Source organism: Perna viridis, chromosome 9, assembly GCF_037379345.1.
Source record: "Perna viridis isolate PV_CMFRI_1.1 ecotype Kerala chromosome 9, ASM3737934v1, whole genome shotgun sequence".
In the NCBI taxonomy this organism is placed as follows: domain Eukaryota; kingdom Metazoa; phylum Mollusca; class Bivalvia; order Mytilida; family Mytilidae; genus Perna; species Perna viridis.
Window position 1 is genome coordinate 4,170,283 of NC_142453.1, and position 26,359 is coordinate 4,196,641.

The 26,359-nt window shown below is 33.7% G+C and overlaps 1 protein-coding gene across 1 annotated transcript in view; it reads right to left on the reverse strand.

The window, feature by feature from the left end:
• Positions 1-2,068: 2,068 nt before the first annotated feature.
• LOC148606180 (uncharacterized) overlaps positions 2,069-26,359 on the reverse strand; it is a 32,508-nt gene continuing 8,217 nt past the window's right edge. The window contains exons 2-6 of the mRNA XM_088543629.1: positions 15,496-15,542; positions 14,319-14,390; positions 7,120-9,279; positions 6,870-6,929; positions 2,069-4,506 (exon numbers count right to left, since the gene is read on the reverse strand). Of these exons, the coding sequence (XP_088399755.1) occupies positions 4,369-4,506; positions 6,870-6,929; positions 7,120-9,279; positions 14,319-14,390 (2,430 nt within the window). The 5' untranslated portion in view covers positions 15,496-15,542 and the 3' untranslated portion in view covers positions 2,069-4,368. The remainder of the gene's footprint in view (positions 4,507-6,869; positions 6,930-7,119; positions 9,280-14,318; positions 14,391-15,495; positions 15,543-26,359) is intronic.

Below are 26,359 nucleotides of genomic sequence, written 5' to 3' on the forward strand. Positions count from 1 at the left end.
GATACTCTAAAAGAGAAATTCTGTTAAGATCAAACGCAGATAAGCTGTTCTAAAAACTGGACACCAGGAAATACATACCGTATAGTTTGAAACGCAGGATATCACCTCCTTTACATTAATTTATTCATGATTATTAATAGAAAATAGATGAAGCACATGATTTTTATTGCTGTTTTTTCTCATGAAGTACAGAGGCGCTTGTTACATGCTGTTTGCAATGATCAATGTCTTAATTTAATTGATGTATTTTCATGTAGTTAATGATATGTAGTAAACTTTTTGTATTTAGTTTTTGTGTCAAGAAATTCAGTTTATCAGTGTCACAATCCTTTGATTTGATTAATAGCTTGAGCTTTTGATTACTATTTCATTCGGTATGCTAATAACATACGATCCTAGTTAAACTCTTGGTAATATTGAATTTTATTTGGTGCATTGGTCATGTGGAAATTCTGGTGCATTTATTGGACTAGCATTAACTCTTTATATTGGCTTTGAAATGGGCACTTGTTTCATTTAGTCCTGTGATTTTCCCTGAGTTCCATATTTCATTTTGTTTCTCTAGAGTTCTAATATTCATTTTTAAGGGTTAGTGTTATCTCCCTTAGTACAATTGCTTATGTCATTATTTTATATTTGTTACAGGATTAACTATTTTGTCAATCTAACTACAAAAATAAAGAATCCACTAAATTTACGCATTGTTTTACTAAATGCCATCAGTTTCAGTGTCTCATAGTTGTTTGTAAGGAAATTGTAATCTCTGTCCTACAAGTTTAGTATTTATATATCATGTATCGTTTTAGAAATGTTCGCTATAGTCAATTGTTAAATTATTGGCAAAGTGTATATAAACATGATTATTTTTTGATATTATTCACGTGTAAAACAATTCGATATTTCGCACTATTTAAAAAAATTCTCTTATTTCACTCTCGGACTTTCTTCCGCAAAAACGTCGAGACACGAATATCGACCGGCCATTCACACAATTTTGTATTTATGTTGAAAATTGCTACGGAATAATGAATGAAATCCATATAATAAATAGGATAGTGAATAACCGAAATATGATCCAAATTTTCGCTGTACTTTATTTTAGTGCCCACACACGTTCCACTATAATATAGCAAAAATTTAATCACTGCGAAAAAAACTTTTACAGTATCATTTTTCGAGATCATTAATGAAACTGTTCAAACGCATTTTTATGTCCTAAAACAACTCTCCAGGTTTTGCTTGGATATGCTATATGTCATTATATAAATTTTGACTGGTTATAGTGTAAATATTTTGGCGGGAAATTTTCCGTACTTTTCTGTAGTAGAATGTAACCTAAATTTTAGTTTCCAACTTTCATTTGCACATCTGATTTTTTAAAAAAACAGTTTCTATGAGGATTTTTAGTCAAAATATTTTTTGAGATTTAGAAAAGCAAGAATCACTAATCTTACACTTCAGTCTAGTCTTAGGGCAGGGATGTACTCTACAGAACATAAAATACATGAAATTTAAGTTAGATACATTTTCTTTGATATCTATATCAAAATTTTTCATTATTGTCAAAACATGTTGGAGCTATAGGCTTCCCATCTTATAGCAAAGATAAGAGATCAGTGTATATATCACTGGTTATAATGTAAAATTCTGGCGGGAAATTGTTCCTGTCTTTATCTACTGTAGAACATTACCAAACTTTTAAAATATCTCCAGTGACCAAAATTTCATTTGCGCTTTAATTGTCGAATACAGTTTTTATAATGCTACTGAGGGATTACCAATAAAAATATTTCGGGGGTTAAGTTAAGCGCGAATTAATTAAGGTTCTGTCTGGTTTAAAGACAGAACTGTGCTTCACTGCTCAATATCGCTGTCATCGATAAATTAAAATATTCAAGCTTAATTTATTTGTCTATAAAAGACTTTGTTTACATGTATGCATTAAGAAAAATAACTTCATCTGATGACGTTTTGAACTGCTGTGTAGTTTAGTGTAAATATATCTATCATTAAATCAAATTAGCTTTAGGTAATGCAGTTGTAAAGTTTTAAATAATAAGGACACAAATTTTACTTTTAATAAGCTTTTATTTTATATCTTTGGCATGCTTGTTCGTCGACAAAATAATATACATTCAGATAAGTATACTTGGTCATCGATGACGAAAATACTTACAAGCTTTGGTTGCATGATATACACTCAAATTAAAAACGTCAATAGAATATATAATTTAAGCCCCGTGCAGGTCCGGGTGTTAAAAGAATAGGCATGCAGCAGCGCTGAGCTTGTCGTAAAAAGCGACTAAATAGTGCTCAGAAACCTAGCCGGGGGCTAGGCGCTCTGCCCACAGAGCAATGAGATGTGTGCCCCAGGAGGTGGAAGTGGGTACCCCTGGCATGTTACATGCTGGGGTTGTCAGGCTTTAATACGGAAAACCTGACGGCAAACCATAGGATGCAATATACAGTTACATTAAGGCGCACTGTTTCGCACACCAAGCCAAGTTATCCCGGTCAAATTTTGTAAAACTTAATATTAAAAGTTGAAATTTGGTGGATATATTGATTAAATGTAGATAAATATTTATACATAGACAGATGTAATATATGTTATGGTGAACAGGTGTAATATAAATGAAAAATCGTATCCGGAATGTTTCAGTCCCCTGCCGTATTAGGATCTCTCCTCAGCATTAGATTGCTTATTTTCAAAATACCTTATTTCGCACGAACTTTTGGGACTAAAATTGTGAGAGAATGAATCGGAAAGGGTCTTATTATTTTTACCTTTTTTTCCACCTACTCCATGCATGCTTTCATCCTGTGGTAGTGTCCAAGTGCCTGATATTCTATAAAACATAGTATTTGGCTGTCAGTTTTGGAAAGGCACCCCTGATTTGTACTAAAACTCAGTAATATTTTTTTCAGTATGTTAACATGGCTACTGGATTTTATAAGAATAATCACTAAATTACTTATAAATGACTAGAATCTCCACACACCAAGAATTTAGAAAATATTCACTTTTTTATTACAAAACACTAAAAATTTCTGTGTGTACTGCCTCAAAACAGCTTTATTGCAACAAAATGAGACAAAATTTTCAGAAATGACCTAACTATATTGTACTACCATAGTAGTGCACCGTGTTGGGAAAGATGCCACGTTCCTAGCACGTTAAAGAACCCTGCTGTAGTATTCAATAGGAGTAGGAACCTTTGCGCTCCGCCACAGGAGGCTAAATTGTCCGACCTTACTCATCCTTCCCTTTTTATTGTGGCAATCAAAATATTTCGATCCTATTACCCTTATGTCCCATCCTTTTTTCATTTCATCATCATTCATGTTCATTTTATCATCCATTTCATGTTCATTGTCTGAATATAGCTGAAGTATTGCTGCTCGGACGTTAAACCCCAACAATCAATCAATCAGAATATATCATTTTACAAAAATAAAACAGAGCAATCCAACCCTACAACTAAATATAAATGCCTAGAAACAATATGCACGACTTCAACTGAAAACTTATTTGCGCAACTCGGCGGGTTTTTCTAGAAAAGCAGAGTACGCTTACTCTATCGGTGCACCTGGTCCGTGCTCCCAGTTTTAGTGGAGCCCGAGTTGCTCATTTGCTTTTGTTACTTTGTATGTATGATTTTAGTTACTTTATGTTCTTTGTTGTGTATGTCTGTTATATTGATGTCTGGTATTTGTCCCTGGATTTCAATCTTTTGATTACCACTATAACCTTGGTTTCCTTGATTATTCTTTCAAGAATAAAGACACAGTAAATGTTGGACCGTTGTAAAGAAATTCCCAATATTTATAGCACTATTTGATGTTTGTTTAATAAACCTATATCACAATGTAAATTTTTTCATATTGACTGGCAGTACTGAATGATTACCAACGGTTTTATAATCTTTGAACTGGGGTACCTATATCGCTTAGGTTGCGATTTCAATGGGTATGTCTGAAAAAAACAATTAAAAAGTATCTTTGAAATACATGTATATCTTTATCTGATGACGTTTTAAATTGTTTTGCAGTTAAGTGAAGATTTCTATCATAATTTCTAACTAGAAATGGGAAAGTTATAAAGTTCAAATAATTACCACAAAAATTAAATTGTAAAGTTTAAATAAAAGCAACAATGTTGCTATTTGAGTAAGCTTATGTAGAATATATTTGCCATTCTTGTTCATCGACAAAAAAAAATATACATGGGTATAATTGGTCATCGATGACTTACAAGGTTTTGTTGCATGATATACATTCAAAGTAAAAACGTCACTACAATATATATTTTTTTTACAAATATAAAGCACAACAATCCAACGGAACACTTCACTCATGTGCTAAGATTTAATAAAGTAAGAAAATACGAGAAGATTTATCTAGTAGACCCATACTGCACGGATGCACACAAAGGTGATTGCCTCCTTTAAAATTCCATTTTCGCAATAGCAATACTGGTAACGCTCCACAGCCAAATATGAATGCCTAGAAAAATATGTATGACTTTAAGAATGAAAACATTTAATTTGACAAATTTTGTGGAAAGTATTAATATTTATTGCACTATTTGGTGATCTGTTCATAATCCGAACATAATTTTAATATTGTAGCGGTATTTTTATATTGACTGTGTTGTAACTAAAATCTTTGATATGGGAGTATCTATATTTTATGTTTTATTTAAAACCTATAAAAAAGCAATGACTTTAATTTCTTATCCGCTTCTATATATGATCATTTCAACTGCTCCTGAGTACGATATTCTCATAATACAAATCGATCGGCCAGAAAGTTATAGGGCTTAACGGCTGAAATAATAGCTATTCGCAAACAGTTTTGTCGCATAAATGTAAGGATCGTAAACATGTCCTAGTTTGACCTCCATCTGTCATACTCTTACTTTTCTTTATATGGATATGATTTTCATGGTGGGTGGCTTACAAAACAACTGAAACTGCTACAGTGTCTGAACCGATCCGTGAAATAACATTTCATTATTGATCAGTTTAAGGTCAGTCGTCGATACTTTGAATCGATCCTTCCGTTTCACATCACGTGATTAACTATTGGTTCATACATTTTACTGAATATTTTGTTTCGTCTGTTTTCATTTTGTACATTTTTTTCTAAATGACGTAGATTTTTAAAAATTAATTTCATTATTTTTCTGTTATATTTGCTTTTTTTATGAAATTTGAAACGTGAATCTAATATCATTAATTCAAAGTTGATTTACAATTGCATTGTCTAAGATTCGTTCCAATAAAAAAATCTGAAATTAACATAAATCGAACATTCGTTACAACACATGACTACAACCAGATCAGTAACAATTTGACTGCAATAGAACAATAATCTGCCATCAATCCGTCAAATAGCTACGCAGAGCGGTTCAGAGATAAACCTACCAGATCTTAATCCAAGAGAAATCAAGGGAACCAAGGTTCTGACGGAATTTAAGGGAATATAATCCAAGGATAAAAACTAATAACTAATCAGAGAAAACAGACACATACAATAACTGACGTGAAATAACCAACATAAGACAAACAGAATTAAATGAGCCACTTGGACTCCACTTAAAAAAAGCATGGACCAGATGCACCGGTAGTGTTAGCATCCTCTGGAAACACCAAGTTGCTCATTAAATTTCAAATCCGGGGTTGACGATGGAAGAAAGGAAATCATTACACGCTGAACAAATTGGTTTTCATAGTGCAGGAATTTCAACCTTGGTTTGAGAGGCTTCGTGCTGCTTGCTTTAATGTACGCGTTGTATTCCATTTAGGTTGTGTGACCTCTTTGTTGCATGTTTTATGTTTTCTGAATTTCTATTGTTTGGCAGGTGATTATGTTTTCATTCCGTCAAAGTTTTGTTTACAAGAATCAATTATTCACGAATTCGAATATGATTTTGAATGACTGCGTCATTTTGGTATTTAGATAAAATTCTCATACAAAATCAGACAAAATCTGAAATTTTAAATTAAGGTTTTAGTACTTGCATTACTTAATTGAATAAAGATTTGTCAATAGAATGTAGAACGTGTCATGCCAGCATTTAATTCATTGATATTTAACCCAACATATATGAAACACATTAAGCATAATTATTGTTCTTTGAATAACAATGTTAGTGTATTTTTGTCCTCATGTTTTATCCTGTGCTTTGTGGTAAAGTAGGATCAATGAACTGTTTTGCTTTGCTTAAACAATTACTACCTATTCGTAATTTATCAAAATGCATCAAGAAACAAAAACATGAATCACTGGAATAAATTCGATTACGACAACACTTTCCCTCTGTGCATTATAGCTTCTTCTCCGTTAAACAAAAGTTTCAATATCTTATTTAAGCTAGAAGCTCTAAAGATGCTGAATCGCTTGACTAGAGAATTTGAAATCATGTTGTGGTTTCATTCGATCCATTGACACGAGAAATTCATTATCTAAAGAGGTCCCCATAATTACCATCTCGACTACCCTCTGAGCCACCTAAGCCACACAAAAAGAAAAGTTTCTAGAAGGGAATCAACCCTAATCATGTTCAAAACATTAGCACCTGCAGTTTCAGAATAGGTGATCCTTGAAAACTTTGAAAATAAGAATCCTATAAAGCTTATAGCGGCCATTTTGTCTGTGTAACCTGGTTCCCTTGATTACTCTTTCACAAAGTAAAACCGTGTCTCCAAGTTTGCTTTCCATTACTCAACTTGTTTTAAGAGTTTTGGACATTGATAACGACGACTATAACGACATATAAACATATATCACTTTTCTACTTACCCTGAAAAACTGAATGACCTTTAACAGTTAGAAGATTTCGCTTTATATAAAAAGTTTCTTACCACGATCAATAGTACTGGTCTATGGATAAATTTACTAAGCCGGCTTTCTGTTGGCATAACCTAAAATGTATAGACAATAATTATTCCTTTGTAACATTTAAGACATTTTTATCAAGATATTGCTGCATTACACATGTATATTACAATGAATTTTTTAAAGATTTGCAGAGACTACTTACATAATGAGCGCATTTAAAAGGATTTCAATTTTTTAGGAAACTCAATTTAATTATCTGAGGAATGTACTTACGTCAGTTCTAGCATTAGCTCTCTGTAATCTACATAACTCTTCCTGTAATTCTTTTATCTCTTTGGTTGCCTTTTCCGTAAGTTCTGTTGTCTTTACCTGATCCTCTATCACTTTTGTCAGTTGATCTACTATATGTTCGATAAAACTGTCAGTCGGCAATCCCAGTTTACTATTTGCTATTTTGTTGTTGTAATTAGCCGTCTCCTCGGCATCCATATCATTAAACATTTCTTTAAATTTATCTAACATATGTTGAAACCCACTTGTTGTTAAATGTTTTATTTGTTCATCAATTTTTATCTCAAGATTTTCTTTTATTCTCAATTCTTCACCTATAAGCCTTGTCAATCCCGCTAATTTTTTCTCTACTTCATCATTTATGTATTTTGTCTGTTCAGCTGCATGTGTTTCCATGTTTTCAGCAATCTTTCTTGTAAGTTCAGTTTCCGTTTTCTTTAATGCATCATCGATCTTCATGTAAAGCCCTTTTACTTTTGTTTTCAATTGTTCGTCCATAAGCTTTGTCGATCCCGCTGATGTTTTCTCTACTTTATCATATATGTATTTTGTCTGTTCAGCTGCATGTGTTGCCATGTTTTCAGCAATCTTTCTTGTAAGTTCAGTTTCCTTTTTCTTTAATGCATCATCGATCTTCATGTAAAGATCTTTTTCTTTTGTTTTCAATTGTTCGTCCATAAGCTTTGTCGATCCCGCTGTTTTTGTCTCTACATTATCATTTATTGTTTTTGTCTGTTCAGCTGCAAGTGTTTCCATTTTGTCAGCAATCTTTCTTGTAAGTTCAGTTTCCTTTTTCTTTAATGCATCATCGATCTTCATGTAAAGATCTTTTTCTTTTGTTTTCAATTGTTCGTCCATAAGCTTTGTCGATCCCGCTGTTGTTTTCTCTACTTCATCATTTATGTATTTTGTCTGTGCAGCTGCATGTGTTGCCATGTTTTCAGCAATCTTTCTTGTAAGTTCAGTTTCCGTTTTCTTTAATGCATCATCGATCTTCATGTAAAGATCTTGTTCTTTTGTTTTCAATTGTTCGTCTATAAGTTTTGTCGATTCCGCTGTTTTTGTCTCTACATTATCATTTATTGTTTTTGTCTGTTCAGCTGCAAGTGTTTCCATTTTGTCAGCAATCTTTCTTGTAAGTTCAGTTTCCTTTTTCTTTAATGCATCATCGATCTTCATGTAAAGCTCTTTTTCTTTTGTTTTCAATTGTTCGTCCATAAGCTTTGTCGATCCCGCTGTTGTTTTCTCTACTTTATCATATATGTATTTTGTCTGTTCAGCTGCATGTGTTTCCATGTTTTCAGCAATCTTTCTTGTAAGTTCAGTTTCCTTTTTCTTTAATGCATCATCGATCTTCATGTAAAGATCTTTTTCTTTTGTTTTCAATTGTTCGTCCATAAGCTTTGTCGATCCCGCTGTTTTTGTCTCTACATTATCATTTATTGTTTTTGTCTGTTCAGCTGCAAGTGTTTCCATTTTGTCAGCAATCTTTCTTGTAAGTTCAGTTTCCTTTTTCTTTAATGCATCATCGATCTTCATGTAAAGCTCTTTTTCTTTTGTTTTCAATTGTTCGTCCATAAGCTTTCTCGATCCCGCTGTTGTTTTCTCTACTTCATCATTTATGTATTTTGTCTGTTCAGCTGCATGTGTTTCCATGTTTTCAGCAATCTTTCTTGTAAGTTCAGTTTCCGTTTTCTTTAATGCATCATCGATCTTCATGTAAAGCTCTTTTACTTTTGTTTTCAATTGTTCGTCCATAAGCTTTGTCGATCCCGCTGTTGTTTTCTCTACTTTATCATATATGTATTTTGTCTGTTCAGCTGCAAGTGTTTCCATTTTGTCAGCAATCTTTCTTGTAAGTTCAGTTTCCCTTTCCTTTAATGCATCATCGATCTTCATGTAAAGCTCTTTTTCTTTTGTTTTCAATTGTTCGTCCATACGTTTTGTCGATCCCGCTGTTGTTTTCTCTACTTTATCATATATGTATTTTGTCTGTTCAGCTGCATGTGTTTTCATTCTTTCAGCAATCTTTCCAGTCATTTCAGTTTCCTTTATCTTTAATGCATCATTGATCTTTTCTTCAATCTTTTTTTCGAGGTTGTTTTTATCCAACTTGTTCAATCTATCTATCAGACAACCCATCTTAAAAAAGAAATTGTTTATCGAATTATTTTTAAACAAAACATATTAATTTGTGATGTCATTATTTTATCAAAATAAAAACAAATCAATCCTAATTAATTGAATTTTCAGTGAGATAATGGTCTTCTTGTTTTTTTAAAGAAAAAACAACAGTCATATTTTTTTTACATATTTACATTACAATATTTATCTATTAGCAATAGGATGTAACACGAATTATATACCATTATGGCAGCTCAGTGCATGCAAAATCATGTTTTATGGAACACTTAAAAGAGATATCGACTGGGACCCATGGATTTAGCGAAGCCACAACAACAAACATTATTACTCTGTTATTCGGTGATAATTGGTGGATACCAATCGTCCGTAAACAAAATACCGTTTTGCCGAAAATATAGGGCAAACATCCCGTCCCTTACAATGGCGATCATCGTAATGTTTTATTCTCTATCTGTATTACAACTGAATAGGTCATATGGTTGTCGCAATTTGTACAAAATGACTTAAATGGGAAGACGCAAAAACTAGCGTCGACTGATGATACACGAAAGAAGGAAGGCTGCGTTCGAACTATCTATTTCTTTGAATCATCATCCATAATTAATAGAGTAAAGCGCAAAAAAACACATTAAATAAAAAGAAAAAAAAGTTAAAGATAAAAAAAACCTTACGCAGTAAAGTGATTCTTAGTTTTTTTGCAACAAAGAATATTTAAATTAAGGAGATGTTTACTTTTATTAGACTACTGAATACCTATTACATCTTTAATTATTTCTACCTAAAAAAAATAATCGACGTTTTCTGGACACTGGGGCATTGCTTTACGTATTTTTGGTTGGGGTGGGGGGGGGGGGGTGGGGTGGGGGTATAGTACAAAATTTTTGCTACTTTATCCTTGTTCGAATAAAGTCCCGAAATTTAATAAAATCTAACGGAAGCTCAAATCTATCTACAACCAATCACTCTTAAAAAAAGTTGGGTATTATTGACAGCATTTTCGAGTAAATGTACGAAATGTGAGTGACGGAGAGACAGACGGAAAGCGATATAATACAATACATCCCAGTCTGAAAGACGCGCATGCTAAAATTCCGATCTATGCTCCAAAACTTTCTATCATTTGTTAAAATAGTATAAAATTCATACATGGGGAATTCGTTATTTCAGGTTAGGGGTGGACATAGAACTAAAGGTCACACGATGCGTGGCAAGACAATTTTGGGGGACAAATTATAAAGAATTAAGTAGCACTCCAGCTGAGAATTATGCAAAATGTAATTCATGGGTGAAAAGGCTACATATTTTTATTTTTTGACATTTTATCTGAATTGCCAAAGTAAATACAAATTAACATTCGATTTTTCATATAACCTGTGTTCTATGGAGATAAAAATTATATCTCCTAAGAACAGGAAAATATGAATGAATAAAAAGACATTTCATAATATAGACCCATAAAACAAATTAATTATAAATATAAAAATAGCCTTGCTTTGGGTGTATCACATTTTTCAGATTTTACATGATTCTTACAGAGACAGCTACCTAAGATTTCTCGCAATTGAATTTTCCATAAAATTGAGTTCGTAAACCGGGTCCAGGTTATTAAACGAGGCATTCATGCAAGGGTGTTTACAAATCGAACACACATTTCTTGTACATACATTTTTTCAGAACTAAAAGATAACGAAAAGAAAATCTTTGTTATTGGCAAATAATGGAGCACCACGCCCTTGACAAGCATTACGCAGATTAATATTTTAGACTGAAGGCGCGGATTGCGTGATGTTAAAAACAGAGGATTTCTAGGTTACTATTTGCTCAGTTGTGCATAAATTTCGCTCGAATTAAAAAAAAATATGTAACAAAAAGTTTGGCCTGGCTCCACTCCTTGACGTATATAGATTTATTTTATTTTATAGAAAAATCTATAATAGACAGTAATCAAAGATAAACAAAATTCTTGAGGAACTTTGTCATCACTACAGAAGTTTTATGGTCGTCATCATGAACTCGGGGATCGTTATGTTGTATCCATCTGCACCGTAAAAACTGATTTATTCAACGGGTCATAGTTTTCCTTTCCTCGTTTGTCTACCACGTACTCGACTTTTTATGAGCAACTCGGCGGGTGTTTCTAGAAAAGCAGAGGACGCTTACCCAACCGGTCCATGCTCCCAGTTTTTAGTGGAGTCCGAGTTGCTCATTTGCTTTTGTTACTTTGTATGTATGATTTTAGTTACTGTAAAGGAAGGGATATCATTTAACTAGATCCTATAATCTCAGTTTCCGCCATATAGATGAAGTATTATTGTTAAACAATCTTGGTTTCGGGAATGTTATAGATCGCAACACCAAAGTACTTGTATTGTAAACTCCCCACCCCCCATCTGTGGCAACATCCATTCCGTGCCTGCGTATGGAGTTTACATATCAAAACTCGTTATGCCTGAGCTTGCCGTAAGTACACAGACTTTTTGTTCCGCGCTAGATTTCTTAAAATTAGGCTTCTGGAACAGGGTTTTGTTGCTACAAGATTGAAGTCATCACTACAGAAGTTTTTTTATGGTTATCATCATGAACTCGGGGATCGTTACGGTGTATCATCTATCTACACCACGAAAACTGATTTATTAAATGTGTCATAGTTTTTCTGACCTTTTTTGTCGAACACGGACTTGACCTATTATGACCAACTCGGTGGATGTTTCTAGAAAAACAGAGGATGCTTACCCTATCGGAGCACCTGGCCAATTCTCCCAGTTTTTAGAGGCCGAGTTGCACATTTGCTTTTGTTTTTTTGTTTGTATTATTTTGGTTAATTATGTTCTTTGTTGTCATTGGAATTCCGACCGTTCGCTGAAAAGCGCGTCCACCGCACTGGACAAAAATGTTGTCTATGAAAATTCAAGCATTTTGAAAGCATTTTCTCCCGTATATTTGGAAAATGATTTGAAATAGTTTTTTTTTCAAGGTACGCATGATTTAGATCCCACGTATTATCAATTTCAGATGCCGCTGCAGAAACGTCACAAGTTGAAGTTTCCAAAAAAGTATAATGATATTACTTTTCAATGATACACTTAAAAGACGAATAATTCTAATTTCGGGATAAAATTATACATAGACAAAAGATCGATGTTTTTTTTTAAATCATATTAAGATGTCGTTTTATTAATAAAACTATAAGTTAACAATTATAGATAAAAAACCATTTTTACATTAAAATAAAAAGTCGATATCATAATACAAGTAACTTATTTGTTAACATAAAATCGCAGACAAATTATAAAGAAATAAACATTCAATCAATAAAGCAAGCAAACAAACAAAGGTTCTAACAATTCTATGACAAACTTGGTATAATATATCGGTGCTGGATTAGCTTCCTGTTTCATTATTATTGATTTTGAGTACTTCTTGTATACAATTCAATATGGAATAGTGAACATCCTTAGTATTGTGTTCTGATTCTGCTGATATGACATTATCACTTGAAACAAGAGTACAGCATCTCGAAATTTTCATAATTTATATGATTGGTATATTTGTATCTTTTAACTAAGAACATGCAAAAAGAAAAGTTTTTACCCAGACGAATGAATTGCGAATATCCAGAAAGTTATTATCTAAGTAGCTAAAATCCATACATTGTGAAGAAAGGATCTTGATTTACTATTACCAAAATATAATCATTTGTTGAGTTTTATACTAACACTTTTATGTTTTATACCGAGTCAAATTTTATTGGTATGGTAAATATTTATTACAATTTTCCACGAATCACAGGCGGCTCTTTTCCTGGATAAGTGGATAAGTTAAGGATTAGTTCTTTATATTCCAAAGTCATATAGCAACTATCCTGAGAACACTATAAGGCCAAGACGTAGGCTCTCCTGGATTACCAAAATAAGGACCGGGTGGGGGAGGGGGGCCATCAAAATTTGATCGTCAACATAGCAACTACATATAAAATCAGTAAGACCTATATGTAAAAAGAGATGCGTATATTCACACCATATTAAGTATTAGATTGGTTGACAAAGAAATGTACATTAATATGTACAAGGGAACGAAGATTCAAGCAGAAATATCCATCCTAAAATTGGAAAAATAATCACAAGAATATTGTTCAAGAATAAAGACTAGCCATGGAACAAAGACATACACACAAAGACAATATAGTTAATGAGTTACCCACACTACACTAAAAACTAGTAACATGGAGCAGTTGCACCAGTAGGGTAAACATCCTGTTAAAAAAAACACACCCGCCGAGTTCCTTCATAAATGTCATGTCCGGGGTACCGGGGTAGATTAAAGAGGATACTATGACACGGTGAACAAATCAGTTTTCATGGGTCAGATTCATATATCATAGCGACCCACGACTTCATGTTATCGACCATAAAACTTTTGTAGAGATGACTTTAATCTTGAAGCAACATTACCCTGTCCCAGAAGTCTCAGTGTTAGTGTCTACAAAAGTCCGCGTAATTTTGGAAAGCTCTGGCATAACTAATGAGTTGTAATAAGAAAATTCCATGCGCAGGTGCAGGAGGGATGATGTCACAGACGAAAGGAAAGTTGACATTATGGAATGAGAAATCATCGGGTTTGTCGTTTAGTTTTTTTTTGTGAATCTGTCTTTTCCGTCTATTTCCTTTGCTGTTGACTAGGACAAAAAAGGTCTAATTCATTGTTTTTGTGCATTGAGGTTGACCCTTTTTGTCTACCACAACGCAAAATGTGTTTATGTGGACATTTTTGTCCAATGCAAACCAAAATGCGTTGCCATAAACATGTTTTAAATAATTCAACAAATAAAAAACGTAAACATAGCCAACAAATACATAACTGAACTTTTTTTAAAATAAAATGACTGATATAACCCTTTTTACCGTTGTGGAAGACAAAATGTGTTTCTCTTAGGCAGATACATCGTTGGTTGAGACATTTTATGAAGCGACTGTGAATGGTCATATCAGTCTCTATTTTGTCTAGTAGTGAAGTATTTTATGAAAACAAACATTTACCTGGTATTTTAAATCTTTTACTTCGATTTCCATTTTTTCCCGTATTTCTGCTTCGCCCTTTTTTTGGTCCATCTACAAACACGTTGTTATAACTTTATAGAATAGAATTGAAAAATAACAACTTCTGAATTATAAAGTTTTGATTATGTTTTCATTGAAACACATTTAGAAGTAAGCTTTCAAGAATACTTTTACCTACATTTGTCCTGTATATTTGAGGCTCGGCTTGAAACCGTTTTTCATCCTTGATAAAGACGCACAGAATAGTATTTCTTTAGAACTGCAATAGTGGTATTGAAAGGAAAATTTGATAATCCAGCTCAAAGAAATGTTATGATCTTAAACAAGTGTTTTGGTAAGCTTGAAATGACAACACCATATGTTAGACTGGAAAGTGCGTGTGTACTCCTACTTCATATCTTAAGCGTCTGTCAGACATCGAATCGATGATCAGATCAATGACAAACATATTCAAATGCCGTATCGTAAATTTCAAAAGTATTTGTGAAAACGTTCTAGCCTTCCATTATTTTGAAATTTAGCCCAAATCGATCATGTAGTAAAAAGAACAAAGTTCATATACATGGGGCTTAATATCCTAAACAACAAAAACTATAGAAACTTAAAGAAAGGACAAAGACACCTTGATGAAAATATGTCCAAAATTCAACGGCTGCCTACTTGAATCTATATGGTTATGCAATCTCTTTGTAAAGACATATTCCTTCCAATGGCATAAGTTTTTCTTAAACTTATTCTACCGGGCAGTTGTTCTGGTGAAAAATCTTGCTTTCAGCAGAGCATATTTAATTTTTGAATGACTGAACAAACTGATTTTATTAGAATTATAACAATATGTTTTCTCCGGATTCAAATAGGTTTAAATATATCCTACTCAACGTAATTCTTCAAGGATATATCAATCTGTGAGTTCTATAATGCAACGTTCAGAATTTGATCATAGAGTCAACAAATATTTTCCCAATTATGTAATAAATAAAACATAAAAATATTATAAGTATTTATGTGAAATGAATATATAACGCTTTGAAAAGGAAGCACACGAAAAAAATGCTCCAAATCCAAATCAATATTTGTAATAATAATGTTTTATATAAAATATGATTTATAGTTTGAAACAACAGTTTAATTTCTTTTAAAATATATATAATTGTACCTCTTCAATTACTTCCGTTTATGTGCTTCTTCTGTTTTTTATCCAATCTACAACACAGTATATAAATGGTTAGAAATTATTATTTTTTTATTCTAGAATACTAAAATTCAGAGAGCTGAGTGACAATTCAGTATATGTTTTTATTTAGGCCTTTGGAATAAGTTTTCACGTGTTTTTCATCGTTGAAAAGGACACACAGTATTGTCCGTCTACTTCACAGAATTGTAGCCGTTGAATTTCGTGGGTTTTTTTATTTTAATACTCTGCTAAAAGTAAAGTTATTAAGTATCATATACACGCTTTTTTGTAAGATGGATATGACAATGAGTGGATGGTAAATTTTTATTCATCTTCCTATCTTAAACTGCTGTCAGACATTGATCTGATGATAAAGATCAGCGAAAACATATTCAAATGCCTTATCGTAACATCTAAGGAATCATTCTATCCCTTCAAACGTTTCGACTTTAAATCGCAAATCAAATGTGTAATAAAATAATGCCACATTTCAGAGCACGTGCTAAATATCTTGAATGAGTTGTAATAAAAAAAGGGCGAAGTCAAAAGCGAGAATTCCTTAATTAAGATCATTACAACCACTTTTCAATTTGTGAATAAATAAACAAACTGATGCTCATGATAAAATATGGGATTTCACATTCCGTTAGGGATATCTTCATCGTATATTTGTTAAATTTTTGAATGATGTTTTTATTGGTTCTAACATTGACTCTGTTATTAATAAATATATATTGATAAACTCTATCACATTTCGTCCTACTTCCTGTCATTACTTCCACTACTTTTATGTTGGCATTTGCACGAAGACCTTATTTTACTTAGACATCTTATTATATGTTTTCAATAAATCCTGTTGGTTGAAATACAGACAACTGCCTGATCAATTGCATTGGTACGCTATGATATGTTTTCTAGTATGCCGAGGGCTTTTTTAGTTCTTTTACAACTTTCAAGAATAATGAATCCCATGAACCATTGTAATTGTAATGAGCAATTTAAACACCATTACTTTTATCTTGGCATTTGCACGAATACCTTGTTTTACTTAGACATTTTATGATATGGTTTCACTACATTCTGTTGCACATGCCCGCTTTTATTGATATTTTTGTTTGGCTATATAAGGCGTGCTTTCCAGTTGCTTTTCGACTTTAATCTAACTTACAGAAAAAGCCAGTAATCTTTCGAAGTAGATACAGCATGTTGTCTCTGTCCTATTTGTTAAGGCGTTTGTATTCTGCATCGATCTCAAGAGTTAAATCGAATCCAACAGATTTTTACAGGTAGTTTTATTGTTGTATTTTCCAACCATTGTTCCAGGTTAGGACAGGGTTGAGTGTTCACAAATATGTTTAACCCCGTTGCATACTTTATGTGCCTGTCCCAAGCCAGGAACTGGAAGTCCAGTGGTTATCATTGTTTTGTTTGTTCATTGTAATTATTCGTTTTATGTTTCTTTTCTATATATATTAAGTTGATTTTCGTTTTTTATCAATATTTTGACTTCATTTACTTTTGGCCTTTTACAGCGTACTTTATGGTATTTGGTTTGTTCGTCACTGAGGGTCGTGTGGTGACCTCTAGAAGTTTGATTGTTCGTTTTTTGGCTTTTGGTGGAAGACTATCATATTGGCAATCTTACTACATCTCCTATCTGTATAGTTATTGAAATGATAATATATCTTTTCGAATAAGATTATATCTTTCTGACATTTATATGACACAATGAATCAACTTTGAGGATTGATTTTAAAGAGACAAAACATATTTGCTACCGTTATTATTACTATTAACAGTCAACAATTTCAAATTATGTAAAAAATATAACAAAGCAATATTTGAATGTTAGAGTTTATGAAAATTAAATATATAACCTTGAAAAGGAAACAAACGAACAGAAACATAAACACATTTAAACCAAGAGAGAAATATTTGATTAAAAACACCGTCGTTTTTTATGTGCTTTCCGTTTAATTATTTGGAGTAACAGTTTACAAATTTGATAAAAGAAGTCATCCATTCTGATTGAAATTTGATAAACCAAGAAATGCCAATCAAACGAATATTACAAATTTTGTGTTACTTTACACATGTATGAAAGAGTAGCCGCTTATCATCAGCATTAATTCTAAATACGTGGGAAAGTAAGTTTTATGTAATGAGTAGTGAAAACCAAATCAAAATCAAAATGGAAAATCAAATCTAACACCGGTAGGTCCTATTAGAGTATGTCAAAGGAACAATATTTTGTGGTCCTGTGTTTAATACTGAAACTATGCCTTAATTTAAAAGCGCATTTTACTTTTTTTTTGGTGCATCAGCAGTGAAATCGTACCAGAGGTTCCATAATTCAAACATAAATAATAAAAAAACGCCTTGGAAAGTGCATATAAAATCGCTGATCTACTTCAGAATGGGTGCAGTTGAATTCCAAGGAATTTATTTATTCATCATAATTAATGACCTTATCAAGTATATCGAATGAGCATTTTTGTTTCAAAATGAGAGAATAGTTTTGCCATAATTAATTTTCATTCCATATCGCTAGTTGCAAAAAGAAAGAAATATCTCTGTTATCGGGCATCCGTTTCAACATTTCAAGTTAAAATGATATATCAAGATTTTGATTTCAATTGCAACAGTTCAGATATACTATGCCACATATCATTGTGGGAATATGTAAGAGTGATCAAGGGAAACAATGTTATAGCGGTAATCAAAAGAATGTAATCCAGGGACAAAGACCAGACATGGAATATAGACATACACAACAAAGAACATAAAGTAACTAAAATCATACATACAAAGTAACAACAGTAAATTAGCAACTCGGACTCAACTAAAAACTGGGAGCATGGACCAGGTGCATCGATAGGGTAAGCGTCCTCTGCTTTTCCAGAAACACCCGCCGAGTTGCTCATAAAAAGTCAAGTCCGGGGTAGACAAACGCGGAAAGGTAAACTATGATAAATAAGAAAATAATGAAAGTTAAAGCAATGATACCGTGATATAAGTTTTCGTCGACTGCCTTCTTAGTTGACCGATATGGATTGCATACTCTCTTTTAAAACTGTATGAAGATTTTTTCATATCACAACATTTTTATTCTTTCGTTCGTACTGGGCAGTTGCCTTGGTGAAACAATATGATTGTAGCGGTGTCTAGATTTGGCATCAGCATTTAATTTGTTTTTAATGGTTTTATTATTTATTATAGTTTGTAAACTTTAATAATTATCCTTGACTACTTCATGTGGACTTTTGTCATATCATTTTGATAAACTTTCAGAGCATGTAACGGTCATATGATCGTAGTTTTGTATTCTGATCATCATTTTATAAGTTTCATAAGATTCCTACAGTTATTAAGTTAAAGCGAACTTGTGTTGTGGCAAAAATTATGCTTGTTGAATTTGACATTTAATGATATTGATAGTTTCAAATTTGTCTGTGAAGTATGAAAACCTTATGAAAGAAACATGTTTAAGTATAAGAAATAAATACTCCGCGGAATTAGTCTAACCTTGGTACCTCGAACTCCAAGGGACCATTAAAATGTGTTTGAGTTATTGAGAGTTCGAGAATTTTTTTTTACGTTGCCGATCCGAGTTCAACTTTATCGTTAAAAAATAGCTTACGTCCTACGAAGTTTTGTTAGTTCTCGGATTTTTTCATTCGTTTTCGGAAGGTTATGTTGATTTATTTACATTAAAATTGCCATGTTTGCTTTCAACAAACTTTCAGAGTTCCTTGGTCAATAATTTGTTTTCATCTATATTTTTATGTTTTTTTATTATGTCGACATTGGACTTTCAATCAGTACTTTGTTAGATTAATTAACACTATCAATTAGTGATGACTTAAATGTTACCTTTAATCAACACAATTGACAGTTAGATTATTGATAGGGTTTCAGTTTTTCGCACCGTTTGAGGCCGAAGCTAACAAAATGGTTGACGAGTTGAGTGAAGGTTATTCTCTAAGACTTATTACCGAACGGACCGACACGTCTGTTCGAGAGTTCGAGAAATCCAAAGTTATTTATATTGATCATATAGGAGAAAAGTTTGGTACTTTAAATTTTATTCGAGAAATCCCGGGTGCTCGAGCCATCCAAGTTTGAGCGAGTGAAGTTTGACTGTATTCTTTTACATCGTACGTTGATTGTTTCCCACATTTCAATTCATTTCATTTGATATTCGAAATTTTACACTTTAATTGAATACAAAAAAGCATTAAATGAAAGTACCCAGCTAGCAAAACACGTAATAAAAATGTTTTGGAAAACTTAAAAAGACTGAAAAAAGATTTTTTATATATGTTTTTAAAACGTATAAAAGTATGGTTGCAGAAATGTTATGATAACGTTTTCAATAACCATTTACTATAATGTTTTTATAACGTTTCCATAAACAGGCTGAAGCCCCGTGCAGGTCCGAGTGTTAAAAGAATAAGCCTGCAGCAGCGCTAAGCTTGTCGTAAAAGGCGACTAAATAGTGCTCAAAACCCTAGCCCGTGGCTAAGGCGCTCTGCCCACAGAGCAACTGGGATGTGTGCCCCAGGTGGTGGAATGGGGTACCCCTGGCGTGTTACACGCTGGGGTTGTCAGGCTATAATACGGAAAACCTGACCGCAAACCATAGTGGTGCCCCGTGTTGGGAAAGATCCCAAGTTCCTGGCATGTTAAGGAACCCTACTGTGGTATTCTCCCGGAGTAGGAACCATAGGGCTCCGCCACAGGAGGCTAAATTGCCCGACCCTACCCACCTCTCCCTATTTCCAGTGGCAATCAAAATTTGTCGACCCCATTGTCCTTGTGTCCCATCCCTTTTTCATTTCATCATCATTTCATGTTCATATTATCATCCATTTCATGTTCATCGCCTGAATATAGTTGAAATATTGCTGCTCGGACGTAAAACCCCAACAAACAAACAAACAACATAAAAAGGCTGAAAACATTTTTTTAGAAATGTTTTGTAAACGTAAAAATGTATGGTTGCAGAAATGTCATAATAACGTTTCCAATAACCATTCACTATAATATTATTATAACGTTTCCTTAAAAAGACTGAACACATTTCTTTAGAAATTTTTAAACGTAAAAATGTATGGTTGCAGAAATGTTATGATAACGTTGTCAACAACAATCACTATGATACTATTATAAATTCGTCTTTCAATAACATCTAAATTATGAAATTTCAAAGATAGATTTTGTCAGATCACTTATTTATCTTCAGGCATCTCAAGCAGCGTTTTTTTTCCATTAGCCTGAAAAAAAGATGTACAGGATTAATGGTATAGTCACGATATACATAATACGTACAGTAGTTAGAATTTAAATGTTGAAAGAAAAAAGTATACATACTATCAATAACATATTACTTGATTTTTTTTTTTTTTTTTTTTTGCAACACGTCTATGTGTCAATCTTGGAAATATTATTGTCTGCTAGATTAAAACATGCTGCTTTGTATCAAGATTTTATTTGCACTTTGAAAAAAATCATGAATTGAGTTTTTAAGATGAAATTGTGGTGAGCAGGGCTATGAACACCTTTAAAATGTATGTCCACTTCAAACAGGAAGTGAATACCCATGGAACCAAACTTCATACATGTTTTCTATAATTAAAACTTTATTGAAGTCCAACAAAAGCAGAGTGGATCCAAGAGGGGCCCATTGTTCCCCTCGTATTTGAAAAAAAAACACTTTTGATTTTATAGAAAATTAATAATACTACCAATAATGAGCCCCTCAAAGGCCATATTTCCCCACCTTTTCGGAGTTTCTAGATCTGCTACTGTTTTATGTAAAGAGTTATTGCATATTGCGGTCAAATGAATGAATAGTCACAAGTATTATATTATGAGTTCTAGCCTTAGTTTTTTTCAGGGGGAGCACCCGAATGAGCATGCGCATAACATCACATCCGATGTTGTGCAAAGTTTACCTCTCGGACATTAAATTTAATCCTTGTTTTAATTTGTTTTGTTTAATTATATTAAATATGTTTTGTATAATACAGTCTGAATAATTAATGTTGTTATTTTGACTAACCACTAAAGATTACGGGGTCGGCCAAGAAGTGAACACATATCCTTTCTCATTTCTATTTATACTTTTCCTCATCAAAGAACACATACTGAATTTCCCATGGGAAAATGTTGCTTCTTAATCTTATGTTGTCTGTAGTGCCCTGTTTCATGTCGATTAATAAATATCCGTGGGGTTTGGCGGTTGGATACTCGTCCGATTTCATAAAGTAGTTTGTCTTTTTGGGAAAGGTTTGTTGGGCCATGCTCATGGCCTATGATACGTCTCTGGGAATTTTAAACAGAACCAGGTAATCGGCATTTAGACTGATGATTCTGTGATATTTGTTTTTGTTGAACAAATTTTTGGACCAAAAGCATGACACTTATATTTTTATGGTAAGAATAATTCGTGAAGAGATGCGAAATAGATTCAGTGACCGAATTCATCATATCGTCTAAAACAAGCAACTGTCTCTCTCTGGTATCAAATGTGTCAAGGTCGGGGAGTCCTTGTAGAAAGTCGATATTCTCCATGGTTCCATAAATCGTCTGGTACGCGTCATAGCAACACGTTATCCGATCGGGTCTAGGCATCATCAAGTGTTTTACGTTTTGTACGAATCGGCGTACAAACATCTTTTTTCCAATTCCAGTGGGTCCTGCTATATTCCTTTTAAAGAGATGGGCCCACGGCATGAAATGGTCGTCCAAGTACCCCTTGGGTACATCGGAAGCAAGGGGGTCGTCCGTCGGATGTATGAAAAATCTTTCGTCAGCTGGATCCTTGGGTTAATATATGACTCAATGTTTCTAGAACATCGTTTGGTTTACCTCAAAGTATATGAATGGTTGTTTATTGATGTGTGTGTTTGTATGTACGTGTGTGTGTTTGTATGTGTATGTGTGTGGTGTATGTGATTGAGGTCAGAAAGACCCTAACCCTAACTTAACCATAACCCTGGACACACATTAACATCTGACCCCAACCTTACATAAAACCCTAAGCCTAACCAAACACTTAACCATAGGGCTATCCCATGTCATAGATTTGATCCTATATTTAATAGTTGAGTCTAACAATGTCTTGGTTATGTTTAGGATTAGTGTTTGGAATATAGTGAAAGCGTTTGCATTTAGGTGAAAGAAAATGTTATGATAAAATTAGAGCTAGGGTTAGGGTTAGAGTTTCAGATAAGGTATAGTGTCAAGAAAGTTGTTAGACTCAACCTTTTGATATAGGCCCATGTCTATGGCAAATGTAAAGTTTATGGTAAAATGTGTGGTTAGGGTTAGGGCTACGTTTAAGGTTGGGGTCAGATGTTGATGTTTGTCTAGGGTTACGGTAAAGTTCGAATTAGGGTTAGGGGTTAGGGTTAGGATCAGTGGTTAGGGTTGTGTTAGGGATAGGGTTAACTGTATGGTGTAGTATAGGGTTACGCCTATTGTTATGTATAGCACTTAGGTCAGTAGGGATTGGTTTAGAGTTAGGATTAAAGTTAGAGTTTCAGATAAGGTCTAGTGTCAAGGAAGTTGTTAGACTCAACCGTTAAATAAAGGATCAAATCTATGGCAATGGTTAAGCGTATGGTTAAGTGTTCGGTTAGGCTTAGGGTTTTATTTAAGGTTGGGGTCAGATGTAGATGTTTGTCAAGGGTTATTGGTTAAGGTTAGGGGTTAGGTTAGTGGTAAGGGTTAGGGTTAGTGTTAGGATAAGGGTGTATCTGACCTCAATCACCCACACATACATACAAACCCACACACGTACAAGCATGCACACATCAACAATCATTCATACACTTATGGTAAACCAAACAATGTTCTGGAAACATTGAATCATATATAAACGCGTTTAACCCGGAAAAAGCGAAAATTGTAAATGGACTGTCGTAGAGTAAACATGTTCCCCTTTTCCATCTGTTCAAAGTCTTTGAGTAGAATGGATAGTTTAAACAAACATATGAGACAAGTTCACCGTAAATATTCAGATACGGCAAGGTACAGACACCTACCCACAAATAAGGCCCAGTCAAACCGACTATAATACTTTGATGACCAAACTTCACCAGTATTCATTGAGGAAAGAAAATCAGAATACTTTGATGAATAGACTACGCCAAGACTCTTATACTTCGATGAAAGAGCTACGCAAATCAATCCAGGAAGAAACTCAAGAAAGCTTACCCAAGGACCCAGCTGACGAAAACTTTTTCGTACATTCGACAGACAATCCCCTTGCTTTCGACGTACCCAAGGAGTACTTGGACTCATGCCGTGGGCCCATCTCTTTACCAGCGTCATAGCAGGACCCACTGGAAATGGAAAAACGATGTTTGTACGCCGATTCGTACAAAACGTAAAACACTTGATGATGCCTAGACCCGATCGGATAACATGTTGCTATGACGTGTACCAAACGATTTATGGAACCATTGATGATGTCTACTTTGTACAAAGACTACCCGACCTTGACAACTTTGATCCCAGAGAAAGACAGTTGCTTGTTCTAGACGATATGATGAATTTGGTCACTGAATCTATCTCGCATATCTTCACGAAATAGTCTCACCTAAAAATATAAGTGTCATGTTGTTGGTCCAAAATCTGTTCACAGAACCATCAGTCTGAATACCATTACCTAGTTCAGTTTAAAAATCCCAGAGACGTATCACAGACCATGACCATGGCCCAACAAATGTTTCCAAAAAGACAAACTACTTTATGAAATCTTACGAGTATGCAACCCCCAAACCCCACGGATATTTATTGATCGACATGAAACAGGGTACTCCTGACAACTCGAGATTGAGAGGCAACATTTTCCCATGGGAAATTCAGAATGTTTTCTTGGATTAGGGAAAGTATAAATATAAATTAGCAAGGATATATGGTCACTTCTTGGCGGACTCGGAAAGGAGATGGACGCACCGGAGCAATAAAGATTTACAAGATAATTCCCTGTCGAGGCCTTCATTTAGAAGAGGTCACTAGTCGTGATGCCATACACGTGCAATGGACGACAGAAAGGGCTCAACACAAACCGAATGAACCGACAAAAGAAAGTGAGGCCCCAACAAGACCTCCTGGTAGACCAGCTGGAGGCAAGAAAAAAGTCAACCAGAAAACATATGTGACACCTATAAATTGAAGGGAGGATTTCGGAACAAAGACCGAGGAGCTGTATTAAGAACGTAATACAGTGGTATAACGTCAGAATACCAAATACAAGTGGAAACCAGAGCGGAGTATAGTGCATCCTTGTATAGGAAACAGCGACCTTAATAAATCAAGAAAGTAACAAAAGTTCAACTAGATGAATCATATTGATCTACGATACCTGGACCTAATATAATTAGAGGATAGTTCGTCAAAAATAGAGGAGCTCTATGAGATATACAATGTAAACCAAAGACTAGAAGTCATGTAAACCGAGGAATAAAAGGAAGAGAAGGTTAAATAGAGTGAAAAAAAACAGCCTTGACTCCTATGATACTCGGCTGGCAAGAAGACTCATAGTAAAGCGGAGTCATGAGAAGATCCGATCGTGAAATTACTTAATGTGGAAGAAATGAAGAACACTTTATGATACAGACCACGGAGCAGGACCCGGATTAAAAAAACAGACGACACCCGACGAAAGGAACAATGAATATGAATTGTAAATAAAAGGTTGTTGAGTAATTAAACTATGAAGAAAGACCTTCTTACAAAAAGGGTAGCTCAAACCCGATAACCCCTATTAAAACCGTTAGCGACAGCATAACAAACATATTTACCATCAGAGCCTCATAACACGGGTCGAAGTTTGAGTGTAAGTAACTTGAAAACAAACTATAACAGGAAAAAGTACAAACTCCTTATAAAAAAACATCATATAATACTAAAACAAAAAAAGGGTTAGGAAACAACTACGAATGAAAATATGGAGAGAAAAAAACTCCACAAATTAATGGTTTACCCAACAGGACCCAATAACGGGTCAAATTAAGTGCACTCGACATGTAAACATTGAAAATATATAATGAAAAAAGAAATCGGTTTACCCAATAGAGCCCTATAACAAGGATAAAATCGATGAAAACGTTGAGTGCGTCTGTGATACATTGGTCTACTATAAAAATCTAATTATAACAAAAATGAAAGGCAATACACCATTCAAAGGCTCTTGACGTTCCGATTGTAAACATCAATTATAAACCTTATAATTGTCAGGATAATCTTGAGTGGTTAGTCAAAATAGCAACATTAATTATTCAAACTGAATAGAAAAAATATTAAACGTAATTTAACAAAAATAATTAAAACAACGATAACAATTAATGTCCGAGAGGTAAACATTGCAAACATTGTCCTTAGACCTGTTATGTAGTCATAAAGCACAATAAAAAGCGGTAAAAAATCAATACACGAGCTATTGAAATCACCAGTAAAATGGGAAGTTTTTAACATCTGTCTAATCCGTGAGAAGTCTATTCAAATTACACAATCAATTGAACACAAAGAAAATCAAATCAAAGTCTAAAATCTATTCAAAATGCCCATTCAAAGTGCCCATTCAAAGTGCCCATTCAATTTGACATTATTACAGAAAGACAATGAAATTACAAACAAATAATTTACAAAAAATATTTAAAAAACAATTAACTTTAATGAAAATTTAGAATTAAAAAAGCAATATAAACAAAGAAAGATAACTCTTGTCAAAATACACCTCCCTTTTTATACTTACCTGTTAACATCATACTATATAATGACACTAATTAAAACATTTAAGGGGATACCTATGGAGGTCGTTTACCCCCTGACA